This window comes from Vespula pensylvanica, chromosome 18, assembly GCF_014466175.1.
Source record: "Vespula pensylvanica isolate Volc-1 chromosome 18, ASM1446617v1, whole genome shotgun sequence".
In the NCBI taxonomy this organism is placed as follows: domain Eukaryota; kingdom Metazoa; phylum Arthropoda; class Insecta; order Hymenoptera; family Vespidae; genus Vespula; species Vespula pensylvanica.
This window is the reverse complement of record NC_057702.1, coordinates 34,442-49,262: the sequence shown is the minus strand read 5'-3', so window position 1 is coordinate 49,262 and position 14,821 is coordinate 34,442. Positions and strand designations below refer to the sequence as shown.

The following is a 14,821-nucleotide window of genomic DNA, read 5'->3' as shown; positions in this document are numbered from 1 at the left end:
TAGAAATAAACATATACATAAAGGGAACTGCCTTTCATATTATCAACACTTACTGCCAACACTTGTAGGTGTTTAAAATATAATCAATTTTTCCAAAACGTCAAAAGTCAATTAATCATTATACATATTAATACTTTTACACGAGCAGAATATTTCGAACTGTTAGGTTTTTCCTTTTTTCCTTTTGAATGAAACTTGTGGACTGTATAAATATATTATTTTTTTAAGTTTGTCCTTGAAAAAAAGCAGACTTACTATAAAACAAAACAAAAAAGTATCTAACTTGCCTCTTTGTTTAAGTTAAATAACGCCTTGCAAATGCATCATCGCCTACAGCATTTTCACTTGTATCGTCGACTCTATTTTTTGCTTTATTTTTCAATTGCTTCTGTCAACTTTTATATTCTCATTAGATAGTTAAATATCTGAGGTTTTATTATTTTTTTTTTCTTTTTCTTCATAACCATCGTTTTCCATAATTATTAAATAATCTGCATAACGGGGAAAGCTTTGAGTTTGCAATAAATAAGCAATGTTATAGTGTGTGTGTGCGCGCGCGCGCTCGCGCGCGTGTGCGAGAGAGAGAGAGAGAGAGAGAGAGAGAGAGAGAGAGAGAGAGAGAGAGAGACGGATAACGGTAAATCGCACACTGATGCAAATCCAATGACCATTTGAACTTTTACCGTAATATCTCTTACACGATTATAATTAGGGAATAATTTAATTAAATTAATATCTCCTAGTATGTATATTTTTATCACGTCATGTTAACGCCCAGTGCCTGTCTGAAATGCTCGTATACTACGTAACTAATTGATACGGCTGGAGCTACCTAAAATGAGAAATATATACATAGAGAAATTTTGAAAATATCTAATATAGAAATTATTTCTTATCTCCGAAGGATATGCGTAATGAATAAAAATGTACCTTAAGAAAATTCGGAGTTATTCCTCGATATAAACCGCGAATACCTTCTCTCTTGAGAATGTCTTTGAAAACACCAATCATTGTATTCGCGTCACTCCCTGTTGATATTTCGGCTTGTAATTTCGTTCTGACTAGAGCTAACGGATACGAACACACTTGACCTGCAGTGCTGGAAGCCGTACCACACAACAACAGCAACCAAAAAGCTGGTTGCTCGTCTTTCTTATGCGTTCGTAAATAACTATTTTTTAGTGTCTGTAAAGGAACATTGATGTCATTATTATCATCAGACTCATGACAAATTGGAAAAGTCCAATAAATAAGTCGTCCCTACAGATACAAAAAATGGGAAAAAGAAAAGAAAATCTGCTTACTTCGTACACAGCCAAATCAATTCCAGCGTACGGAAGAATCCCTATTAAATTGGGAATATAGCCTCTATAAAAAGATTTCCAACCACCTTGCTTATATATCTTTTTCGCTGCATCGATTATGCTCGAAAATTCACCTGTTTTACGGAGGGCTAGTCTCGTCTTGAGTACCTGGGAACGTAACCACAAATAATCGTTTGAATTATTTATCAATGTTTGCTAATTTCGATTAATGCAACATTACAAAAGTTATAAGGAATGTTGTTCCTGTACCTCTAGAGGATATATAGCCGACTGACTAATACCACCAGCCATAGATCCAGCCATGAATCTCTCATAGAGTCCAAGTTCTCTCGTATCATTGCCTTTGATAGCTCTCTTTACTTGTTCATAGGCCATGAACTTTAGGGCAGTCTCTGGTCCGATTTTAAGTACATTTATACCATTCCCTCTCCACAAACTTGTAATTCCACCTTCGCGTAACATATACCTGAAGCAACTGGAAATGTTACAATGTCGCGTCCCATGAACCTGAAATAACAGAGACATATGTTTCGTCGCTACATTTGATTTATAGAAAATGAGAATTACTTAAAAGAGCAGTTTGCTTGAGAATAATGTCAAAACAACAAGATATCTGATTTTACCTGCAGGTAAACTTTGATTCTATCCAAAGGTGCTGTACATGTTCGTGAAACTCCTCCAGCTATACCACCTGCTAACAAATGTCGCCACCACATTCCTGACACCATTTCACTGTTCGTGAAATCGTCGGGAACACCCATATCCTCTCCAATATCCATGTACTGTAAAATTCGAGAATCAGATAATCGAAGATACACGTATGTAAATATTTTAAAGACATCTTTTTGATTATCCATAACATGAAAAATGTTTAATGAACCAACCAAAATGGTCATTTCTGATGGACGTACATGAAAAATCATGTAACTCGTGAAGAAAAAATTCGTTAAATCGTACATGACGATACATGTTTTTTCTTTATTGTTTAGCAATGAAATAATGATAAATGTTTTGGATTTCGTGATAACGCGATGGGGTTACGTATATCATACGAGACGTATGATACACTCGATTCGCAAAATCTTTCCTCATTTCTACTTTCATTAAAATTGCGCGGAATCGTGTCATCCGGTGAAATATATCTAAATTGCCGAGGGACATAAACAAGCGGCAGCTGCGATCGGACTTTGGTTAAGCAAATATTTCGTATTCATATTCGAAATGGCAAAGATATTGCAGCAGCTTGTGCAGGGTTTGACATTTAAAAAGAGTTTCTCGTTTAAGCGATTAACCACCACTTTTAAGATGGACTCGAATAAATTTATTAACATTTTTATCTAGAAATTTTCACAAATTATTTATATGCGCAAAATAAGTTATTTCGATAAACGTCCAAACGTATGGCTAGAATTCTGCAATTAGAAATACAATTAGCGAGGAAGGAAAATAATTTATTTTCCTACGTAAATACAAGCATTTGTCAAGTTTAGACGATATGCAAATGTTTTAAAATTAAAAAATGATCTTCAATGTTGATCCAACCGCACGCGCCTGACCACGTGATAGACTTCTTTTCGCACGTACCACATCCCACTCGCACAAATACTAGATTTTTTCTCAATATTTGTTCCTGTCATTTGCAATTAGCAAAAATCCTAAAGATTACGATAAGATTGGACTTCCTTTTGGATATAAATGAGTCAGTTAACAAAAAATCATTTTACTCCCTCCCTAATCGTTCCTTATTAATCGATGAGGATACATTCACATCAATGAGTACTTAACTTTATGTAAAACTCGAGCAATATATCGCTATCCAAATTATCAAGATTCTCCATACTGTCTTTCTTTTTCTTCTTTCCTCTTTTTGTTATTATTAGCAACGAAAGGGAATCAAATCTTTTCAAATTTGAAGTAGCTCAAAGCGCATTTCAAGGACGACTGAAAAGAACGGAGCCCGGAAGTCAAATCTTTCACGATGGCGAATGGCCAAAAAAGAATTATTTGATGCTACGCCCAATGTCGGTTTGTATCTTCCTGTTCGCAACTAACGTCCTATTCATTTCTCTTTGATATAATATAATATATATATATATATATGTGTGTGTGTATAATATATATATATACACACACACACGCGCGTATCGCGCACACGACACACACATGCGCGCACACGCACGCGTGCGCGCGCGTATATTATCTACCTATCTAATCATCTATCTCTGTCTAATATACCTATAGATCCTTTTTCACTCTTGATCATGAGACACAATCCAAGCAATTACTTCAAATCGGCTCAAGATCCAAAAGGCAAAAGGTAACGAGAAAGAAAATTCATGAATGAATTAAAAATTGACTTTAAAGAACACAAGTCTTGGGTACGATGAACAATGAACAAAGAGTTTGAAAGAAATCGTTTTTATCGCATTCAAAAAATAAAAAAAAAAAAGACTGTAAACATGTAATAATATTCAAAGAAAATCGAGATGAAGTGTCGGATAACGATATCACCTGCCTATCAATGACCAACGTATAATTTAATACGCACGGTAGCTATGGCTATCCGTACAGAACAATCTAGAAGTGATCGTGAGTCTTGCATATGATAGCTATGCTTTTTAATATATATAAAAAAAAAAAAGAAAAAAAACAACAGTTAACAAACGTTAGGTAGCACTGGTAGAGAGAACAGCGGGAAGAATTCGTTGAGGGGAAACAAAAAAATAGAGTGGGGATAAGGATCAATCGACTCTGGACATTCCTATCCTTAGGAAACGGAACATTGGCAATTTTACATTTACAAAATCGTCCTTGAGGATGTATTTAAGAAAAAAAGCGGGAAACAGGATTACATAGATCCAGATTCATGACAATCTTCGATCACGAGGAAAAAGGAAAGATCTTCGAAGTACTCATAGTTCTGGAGAAAAACCTTTAAAATGGTCTGCTTGATCCGCAGAGAGAGAGAGGGAGGGGGAGGGAGAGGAGAGGGGAGGGGAAAGAGAGGACGCCGGGGACTTTCACCGACTTCTACAGTACGAAACACCATAGAAATTTGCACTCTTCGACGAATCGTTCCCCTCACCTATCCGAGTATTCGACGCGACGTACGTTACTATTATACAAAGCAGAAACACTCACTCGTTGTAAAAGCTCATGATAGCCCTGAAGAAATTCCTCGCAGACTTGACAGTTAGACGGTATACTCTCTTGTCTTAGCATGATGAATCCCTTGTGATAATCTTTAGGTCTTGTACGAGAAAATCTTGCAGCGAACGAAACGAAGAAAACGAATGAAAGAAAAGTAAAATGAGAGTTTCGCACTTCGTATCCTTCGTAAGACTAGCTGCGTTTAAATTAACACTAATTCACTTTTTTGATTTGTAATCCTAATTGTACACTTTTTGTGCCGAATGTAAATGATACATCCAGCACAAATCGATGGAGAGAAAGCTACAAGCACGAGACCCGCCTGAAGATCCAACTACCCAACAGCTCGGAATATAATCTCGCGACTGAGGCTTAGTTACAGAATTGAAGTTGATCGCATGCTTTTCAGAGAAATTCCTACTACTCGGTATTCCTACTGGTCGGTCATCCCTACTCTTTCCTACCAACTACCGACATAGCCGCAGGTACGAGATTGAACAAAGAGATTGAACAACGTCGTACATTTTCCTCGCCATTTATATCGACGAAAATGTTGAAATGAAATGGCATTTGGTTAAGTATTATATAGGGGAGCCAAACTGAGTTTCGTTTTTTCCCTAGACGGGCGACGATTAGATCTAGCGACTCTAGTGGAATCGATGCGAACGATGTTAGTGGAGAACCAAACAACTCATTTATCCATCTAGAAATCTTTTCGATTTATCACATTGCGAGGGTATTCTTAAATCTTCTTACGAGAGTTCCTCGCGAGTGTGATCTGTAAAACAAGACGGAATTTACCGAATTATTTGCTTGTTTTCTAAAGTATTTCTAGAGAAAATTCAACCCTTAAAAAAGTTCATTTTATTTCAGGTAGACTGTCATCAAATTAGATTAAACGTTCCTTTCACTCGCACAGCGCTCGTGGATAGTCATTGGCCATTTAACAGCTGCATCTTTCTAGCTGCATGCAAGAAACAGATGTACACTTATGTGTTTTTATCAAATATTCCTAAACGAGGGAAGGAAGAGTTTATACGACTCTTTCGTATCAGCAAAAGATAGGATTATCGACATTGTGGATAATAAGATAGGCACGCACTGATCAGGATTTCCTATGGAACTGATAATTACGTTAGAGTAAGGTACAAAAATATGCGAATACGGCACTTGCAAGTATTCGGAGACTGTGCAAGGCGACGGCCTCGGCGGCTTTAGAAAACGGCTGACGAAACGATAGGAAAGATTTCGTCACTCTGTAAAGATATAGTTTCTATCTATTCCCCTATGGTATAGAGAATTCAAATCGAATAACATTACAGATTACAAAACTCGATCTGAGATCATTATCATCGAAAAATTAACAAATCAATCAAGAGCGATCCGGAATATCTTCCACCGATCCGATTATTTCACGATAATCATTGATATTTAACCGATCGTTAAAAGAATCTAATATTCCCCATTTCTATCTCTATTTCTGTTTCATTAATCGGACAATACATTGTGGTTCCGTCGTGTTGATCGACCGAACACAGAATCTTTTTAGGTGTACACGTTTTACAACGTGATATTCCGCATCGAGTCTATCGTACGCCATTCCTATACGACATCGTAATTGCACGTGATTCGGACATTTTTTTTCCTTCTCTTCGTGTCACCATTATTACTGAAAAAATAGGACAGCAAATGTTCTTAAAAATCATGCAATATTATCAACAACTTTTGATCATCGAGGCATTTTTTCCAATAAACAGACGTGTATCACTTCACGCTGGAAAATAAATAACAATGAATTTTCATTTTTGCAATACGTTTCAATCAGCCACGCTCAAAGTTCATGAATGACGCATGAAATTCACGAATGACGCTTTTTTTTCGAATTATCTTAACATCTTGAACAAGTAATCCAATAATTTCAATGAAACATTTGTTACATTCTTTACGGACATAAAAAAAATCAATATGGTGTTCTTGGTCGTATAATACTAAAAGTTTAACAAACTAGAGTATATGAGTTACGAAGAAACGCTTAATAGACCCAATTCATGGACGAGGAAAAAGTAACTATGTGACACGTAAAAAAAAGGGAAGAATTTTTGCGCAAGCGCTGTATTCATCCATCATGTACGAAAAACGGCCAAGTAAAAAGAAAGAAAGAGGGAGGGAGAAAGGAACAGCTGGAGATCACGAAGGTCATATTGAATGACGTTTCCTACGTCATAGCCTTGGACGAGCCTTCTTCGTCGACGAATCAGCGGCCTAAATTGCGGACGATAGTGTTTCATGGTACACGTTAAACTATTCTCACTGCCACGTTGACTTTCCATTGGTCGAAATGACGATTATTATGCGTGCGCCTTATGCGTGAGCGCGACGCTCTCGAAAACGTTCTACCGATGAATCGTAATAATGTACATATGTGTAACGGAATTTGTTTCTTCAATTTCGGAATACGAAATTGATTATTAATACTTACGGTCGAATGTCGCCAATACTGTATAAGTTCATGGATATTCGCGCTCGGTGCATACAGCAGAAAATCTCGCCACTCATTGAAACTTATATTGAGGCTTCCATCTTTGTCCATTCTACGAATTGAATAAAAAGAAAAAAAAGGGGGGGAAAGAAAAAAATTATCACGTCCAAATTGTCTTAGATAATGTCGCGATAAAACCGATCTTATTATTGTAACGTTAAGTTTGATAAATCATTCGATATCTTACCGTTGTAATAACTTTGTTGCCTCACCACGATCCATTTCTATTCCTAAGTCCTTAAATGCTCTTATCAACTCTTCAAGATCGATCTTACCTATGAATAAAACGAATATTTACAAGGATCAATAAGGAATTTGTACTTCAAATTTCCAATTTTGCTCTTAAAATAGCGTCGGATAGTTCAACTTCATCAACGGTACTTTATATATTGATTTTTAAATAGATCAAAATATTCTGTATATTCGATAAGAAATCACTTATTGATCGAGTCAATATTTAGAAATCAACACATCGACAAAACAAGATCAATATTTTTTTCTCGTAAGGGTATTACGGATCGAAAAGACAAGAAAAAAAAAAAAAAAAAAAAGCTATGAAAAGAAATAAGCAATTGGTAAAATTTTTAGAACATATATTGTTGCACGATTATCGAAACAAAAAAGAATGTTGTGCAACTATAAGTAATTACTAAAGGTTCTTTAAATGCTAATATACGATCATATAATAAACTCACCATCTCTGTTCTTATCAAGATCAGAAAATTGAAGACGAAGATTCTTCTCGTGCTCGCGAACATAATGTATAAATTCTGCCAAGCTGATGTCACCACTTTTTGTACTGTCCGATCTAGCAAGGAATTTCTGAAAGGAAAAAATAGCCATATACATACATATTATCTATACGACGACAGATTAAATGAAAATAATTTTTTATGCCGATATGGAAGGGGCAGAATAAGACTATTTCCTTCAAAATAGTTTCATACTTGTTTTTGATTTACCCAGGGGACTGACAACTCGTATTTTGTCATAACGTAGAATCGGTCAATTAGGCAAAACTTTTGGTTAGACTTTTGGCAACTCTGACACATCGACGTAACGAATAGAGAGATCAATTCTTATTTATCTTTCCTCGGTGAAACCATACGAATGGAATATTATATAAAATGCTAAACTATCGAGTATATCTACATTGTGCATTGTAACAAACACGTACTAATACGTGTGCGTGTGCGTGCCAAAAGCGCGCTTGACCTACTTCCCTCGCGATGCAGTTACAAGGAAATAATAATGCCGGTATTATGGAAATTGCAAACTGGGCGATATCAAAGAAATACTATCGAATAATATAAATGAGGATGAAGCAACGTTTGTAGACTCGTAGAAAGTCAACAAGATCGTTCATTTAAATTCGAGTTAAAAAGAAAAAAAAAAAAAGATTACCTCAGCATACTGCTTGTGTACGCCGACCTCGTGAAGTGCTTTGGAAAGATCATGTACGTCGATTCTGCCGTTTCCATCGAGATCGAGCTTTTGGAATATTTTTTCGAGCCGTTCCTCGTCTTGCGCCGGCAGCTCGTGGAGGTAGTGCGGTGGCATAACACCATGCACCATGCCTCCACGAGACGCGGGCATTTTTTCGTTTACGCGATTATTCATACAACATCCATACGACAATTACGTTCCTCGTACGAACTTTGTTCGTGTCGAAAGCGTTTCTTTGATTTTTCCGCTTAGAAAATGGCTCGCTTACGAAAGTACAAAAACGCAAAAACGTTCCTCGTGTTTGCGACAAAGATGACAATGCTCGTGTGGTTAGTATAGTCGGATATGAATCGTAGCATCGCATGCAGTCACACGCACCCACATACAAAATCACATTACGCACGCACGCACGCACGCACGCACGCACTCTCTCTCTCTCTCTCTCTCTCTCTCTCTCTCTCTCTCTCTCTCTGACATGCACGTTTCGTACGATTAGATCTCTTCTATTCGTACTACACGAAGAACAAGGCGTACGTTCTTTTTTCCTTTGCGAATCAGTCGCGCGATATCCGCACTGCGGCGACCGGTACCTTCCTTCTTTTCCTGCCAAATTGAGAGGGTCGGGAGGTGGGGGAAGACTGCTAAACTAAAATCTTTCCAACGTTTCACGGTGTGGAATATACTCCACACCTAACTCTTCCCAGCCGCTCTTTCTCGAATAGCATCCTTTTGTCGGCAACCCAGACGCAACGAGGAGGCAATGAGGACGCAACCCAGATGCAACTAAAGTCGCTGTGCTCCAAATCTTTTTCCTCTACAATTCTCGCGTCGATCGAACGAATACAAATGATGATCTTAGCGCCACTTGCCGACGATTCGATCAATCACTATTTATACGTTATTCATGATTATCAATGGAATGGTAGTTTTTGTCTGATAGCGTTATTAGCGCCACTCTTCCGTCAAATTTTACAAATGCGAATGATTCTGTAAACAAAGTCGTTAATATAGTATTTTTCTGCTTAAACAGCGATGGTCATTCGTCTAACAAATATACGTTCGATCTGCGACGACTCTGTTCGAAAGCCAATAAGAAAAGTCAACGAATGGCGCGATGTTTGTCACGGTAGTACTGTTAATCACAAAAATGTATTATCATTACAAATGTTTGTATACTCTTTGCTTTGTTTTTCTTTTGTGATACTATTAAAATTGATATTTTTTTTTTACAAAATAAACTTACTGTTGAACATTATCCACTTAAATTTTCCGCAACTTACTGTGATTTAAGTTGTATAGTTTCGAGATTCATATAAAAGACTATAACTTGAAATTAGCTCGACATCCCTTGCTTTAAATTTGATATACTTATGTAACGCAAATAATATCGATTGTTCAGGTCTATTTAAATCGTTACGTTTTATGTCCTTCAAAAGAGATAAATTTGAATGTCATGGAATAGTCATGGAATAGTTCAAAATTGGTTCCATCTCGGAAATAATTCTGTATGCTTCTCCAATTCCAAAAATTCTCAGAATTCTGAGAAACGTGACGTTCGATTAGTAAAGTATGAAGTAAATTGTACGTTTACATATGTGTCTATGAAATCGAATATAATATTAAGTACGATTGATTGGGGTTATTTAATGTTAAGTCATTAATCAGAGCATTGTTAAAGTAGTGATAAAAATACTTGAATAGGCGAATTAAAATTGGAAAATAGAAAAAAGTTTTAACTTAACAGCTTAGACTGTAGGGACGCTGGAACATGGACATTATTTTCACGAAATCTATTAAACAAGAAGTAATTTCGACTTGCGCATAAGGTACGCTAGAAAACGAGCCTTAAGGAAACGAATAATATACTGGATAAGAGAAGCCATAAAAAGAATATGCTAATTATCTGTTACAATATACTAACTCCGTGTCAAGTTTACTATTAAACGAAAGAATGAAAATCGATTGAACGATTTTCGGCAGATGTGTTTAGGCCACCAACTTTGCAACAAACCAAGATAAAAAAAACAATCATTTCCTCATTTATTACGAAAAGATGACAAGTAATAACGTATATAAAAGTATAAACGTGACCAAAATTGTATCTACAGAATCATGAATAAATACAATTGTTTTCCAAATACACATTCTTTTTTCTACAAAACATATACAGCTTCTTTCAAATCACATGTAAACTCCTAATTTGTAAATAGCAATTCACAAATATATAATTCACAAACGAAAAAGTAAAAGAAATTCTTAATATTTACTATATGAATATTTCAGAAATATTCCGGCAAAATGCAATTAATAAAATTTTAATTGCAAAATTCAGTGTTTTGAAAGGAATAATATAAAACCATAAAAAGTTAATAAACAATAGTTAATAGTTGAGAAATAAATATTACATATTATATATATATGTACTCACAAAATTACGCGTCAATTTCTCATCAAAAACAACATAATTTTAACAGAAACACAGAACGATAGAGGAGGTGGAGCGCTAATTCATTAATCACTATTCGTCACGCTAGATGACAGATATCCCAGCACCAAATTTGAATCGGTATAAAGAGAAAATATCTGTATTGATAATTTAATAATAACAAAAAATTTGTCACATTTAAGTATTCATGATGTTCTATGGACTCGTTGGAGTAATATGATATCATAAAAGTTTATAAAACGTGCCTAATAATTAACTATTTTATAAATAATCGTCTCGTCGTATTAACCTAGATACATGTCATTGATCAAAGTATACTTTATTTAATTTTCACGAATAAATTATAAATATTTAGATTCTACAAATGTTCTATGGACTCTCAGAAATTATACGAGCTCATAAAAGTTAATAAATAATTTATAATGATCGAGAAATTAATTATCCAAATTTATTATACATAAGAATGCATTCTGTATATACATATATATAATAAGTACACCCACACGCGCAACGCACGTAACACTGAGAGAAAGAGAGAGAGAGAGAGAGAGAGAGAGAGAGAGAGAGAGAGAGAGATACAACGTCTACAATTGGATATCATATTGACGCAAAAATCTTAAATTTTTAATAGGAACACAGAAAGATTGAGGAGGTCGAGCGCTCACTCATTAATTACTAGTCGTCACGCTAGATGGCACAAGTGCCAGCGCCAAATTTGAATCGATATAAAGAGACAATATCTGTATTGATAATTTAATAATAACAAAAAATTTGTCACATTTAAGTATTCATGATATTCTATGGACTCGTTGGAGTAATATGATATCATAAAAGTTTATAAAACGTGCCTAATAATTAACTATTTTATAAATAATCGTCTCGTCGTATTAACCTAGATACATGTCATTGATCAAAGTATACTTTATTTAATTTCCACGAATAAATTATAAATATTTAGATGCTACAAATGTTCTATGGACTCTCAGAAATTATACGAGCTCATAAAAGTTAATAAATAATTTATAATGATCGAGAAATTAATTATCCAAATTTATTATACATAAGAATGCATTCTGTATATACATATATATAATAAGTACACCCACACGCACAAACACACGCACACACTGCGAGAAAGGGAGAGAGAGAGAGAGAGAGAGAGAGAGAGAGAGAGAGAGAGAGAGAGAGAGAGAGACAACGTCTACAATTGGCTATCTTATTGTCGCAAAAATCTTAAATTTTTAATAGGATCACAGAACGATAGAGGAGGTCGATCGCTAATTCATTAATTACTAGCTATCACGCTAGATGGCACAAATCCCAGCGCCGAATTTGAATTTGTATCGTCAACTACATTGATGAATAAACATGGGGTTAGTAATATTATATTAATTAATTATTATACTCTCTTCGATTATTTCATATCATTTTAAATATTTTTAGCAATATGAATTGTTTAATATATTCCTATTCTATTTTCTATTATGATCTATTTATCAGAAATTGAAAATCACTGTCATAATAAAAAAAATCATTTTAGCCTCAGAATCATTTAAATATCTTTTAATTATTTTTCATAGTATTTCACCTATTCTTATTATTTTTTAGTTTCCCTGTGTGATAGTTTTTCTATGATAGTGTGTATGCATCTGTGGATGAAGACAGTCTTCAAGTTGAAGGAATTTAAAGTATAAAATGGTATTACACTTTACTATTGATACTTCAAAGTTTTAGAAACTTTGAATCTTTCCTTTCTAAATAATATTTTTATGTTCGCAGGTCTTCTGAACGATTTTATTTATATAATGTTTAAAAAATGACTTCATTGTCATATTCAGTGATATTGTTTGTCAAGTACCCGACATACTTAATCAGAAATCTGCTTCATTTTACATTTTACTTACATATATTTTATAGCAGGTACTGTATACTTATTAATGTTATTATTCATTGGTTTCCCTTGAAGGATATACTACTTACTTATTATTTCGTGCACCAGATTGTAACAGAAAACTTTTGTTGCAATAATACATAGTCCAAGCATCTGTAGAAAGGCAATCTTTCAAGATGTAGAAATTCAAATACACGTGACAAGGTATTAGACTTTAGCATCAATACTTCAAAATTTTAGAAACTATAAATCTTACTTTTCTAAATAATATTCTTATCTGGTTGTATGTTTGATGACAGGTTTATAGATGAAACGATGTAAAGATTTTGTTATCATCGAGTTCAAGAATGGCGAACCAGTTCCAGTAATTTATCATATTTGAGAGAATCAGCATTAGGCTAAATTGAAATTTTATCTGAAATGGTAATGATAATTAAAATTTTTAATTGCAAATATCTGTAATTAGTAATGACTGGACAGTAAGAATGGACTGTGAACATTCTATTAACGATACATAATACATCATTCTATTCTTTTGTTCACATTGCTGTGATTTTTGCAAGTTTTTTATGAGTATATTGATTTTGATAAACTATTATTTCAAATAATAAGAGTATTCAATATTTCAGATACTTAATGTTCTATACTCATTGCAGTTTTCTTTGGAAATGTCGTGTAAGTATTCTATCGCAAAGTTAGAGTAATTGTTTGACCTAGAAAGAATTTGACAACCTATTTATTACAATTTTTATCATTGTATCAAGTATAAGAACCTGTTGTTAATGATCTAAAGGGTAGACTTAATTATCTTCTAATATGTTTCACAAAATTCTATGATTTTATAATTTATAACTGTAAAATTTCTTGTGTATTGAAAGCACTTGTTAGAAGAGTATCATTTATTTAATTTCTAAAAAACAAATACTTAACATCTAAATATTGAAAAGACATAGAAGAATCTGTAGAATGAAATAACGTCTTTAATGTTTACTGGAACTGTTTATATTTGAAGATTTTATAATTATTGTTAAAGGCTTGTTTGCAAAACTTCTCGGGAAAAATCTTATAAATTATGGAATTTAAAAGATTCTGCGAACTCTCGTGATTGACACGATATCGTAGAAGTTCACGATATGATCCTTGATACTAATTTATTTTATAAATAAATGCTATAATAATGATAAATAAGTGACGCATTGATGTAAATATATGTCACTGATTAAATGTATAATTTACATAATTTCCAGGAATAAATTATAAATATTTAGACGCTTGAAATATTCTATAGACTATTAGAAAGAATTTGTGCCCATAGAAGTTAATATGGTATTATTAATAAGAGAAATAAACTATCAGAATTTATCGTGTATATGGACGTGGAATGTATACATATATAAATATACATATATACATAAATATATATGAATACTTACAAATTGGTCGTCAATTTCTCGCCAAAAGTCTACAATTTTTAATAGGAACACAGAATGATAGAGGAGGTCGAGCGCTATTCGAATAATTACTAGTCGACACGCTAGATGGCACAAGTCTCAGCGCCAAATTTGAATCGGTATAAAGAAACAATATTTATATTGATAATTTAATAATAACAAAAAATTTGTCACATTTAAGTATTCATGATGTTCTATGGACTCGTTGGAGTAATATGATATCATAAAAGTTTATAAAACGTGCCTAATAATTAACTATTTTATAAATAATCGTCTCGTCATATTAATCTAGATAGATGTCATTGATCAAAGTATACTTTATTCAATTTCTACGAATAAATTATAAATATTTAGATGCTACAAATGTTCTATGGACTCTCAGGAATTATACGAGCTCATAAAAGTTAATATATAATTTATAATGATCGAGAAATTAATTATCAAAATTTATTATACATAAGAATGCATTCTGTATATACATATATATAATAAGTACACCTACACGCGCAACGCACGTACACACTGAGAGAGAGAGAGAGAGAGAGAGAGAGAGAGAGAGAGAGAGAGAGAGAG

General features: G+C 33.9%; 1 protein-coding gene across 8 annotated transcripts; it reads right to left on the bottom strand.

Moving 5' to 3' along the window:
* Positions 1 to 592: 592 nt before the first annotated feature.
* LOC122635334 (calcium-binding mitochondrial carrier protein SCaMC-2-B) lies at positions 593 to 9,327 on the bottom strand. Of its 8 annotated transcripts, none has more exons than XM_043825432.1 (9): positions 8,995 to 9,327; positions 7,710 to 7,836; positions 7,202 to 7,289; positions 6,955 to 7,066; positions 1,949 to 2,107; positions 1,575 to 1,832; positions 1,305 to 1,472; positions 931 to 1,185; positions 593 to 832 (listed from the first exon to the last, which is right to left on the bottom strand). In XM_043825432.1, the coding sequence occupies exons 3-9, from the start codon at positions 7,234 to 7,236 to the stop codon at positions 758 to 760; spliced, it is 1,062 nt and encodes a 353-aa protein (XP_043681367.1). In that variant the 5' UTR covers positions 7,237 to 7,289; positions 7,710 to 7,836; positions 8,995 to 9,327; the 3' UTR covers positions 593 to 757. The 8 variants fall into 8 exon arrangements, with proteins under 8 accessions (XP_043681367.1, XP_043681368.1, XP_043681365.1 ...); XM_043825433.1 differs by having other exon boundaries at positions 9,051 to 9,327; XM_043825430.1 differs by lacking the exon at positions 8,995 to 9,327 and adding an exon at positions 8,419 to 8,871.
* Between the last annotated feature and the right edge of the window lie 5,494 nt (positions 9,328 to 14,821).

Bases quoted from the DNA above. Each gene is read 5' to 3' on its own strand.
- LOC122635334 (XM_043825430.1), bottom strand. From the start codon at position 8,634: ATGAATAATCGCGTAAACGAAAAAATGCCCGCGTCTCGTGGAGGCATG. The intron at 7,067-7,201 runs GTAAGATATCGA...TTCAATTCGTAG, and splicing joins GCAACAAAGTTATTACAACG to AATGGACAAAGATGGAAGCC. The intron at 833-930 runs GTACATTTTTAT...TTCTCATTTTAG, and splicing joins TAACTCCGAATTTTCTTAAG to GTAGCTCCAGCCGTATCAAT.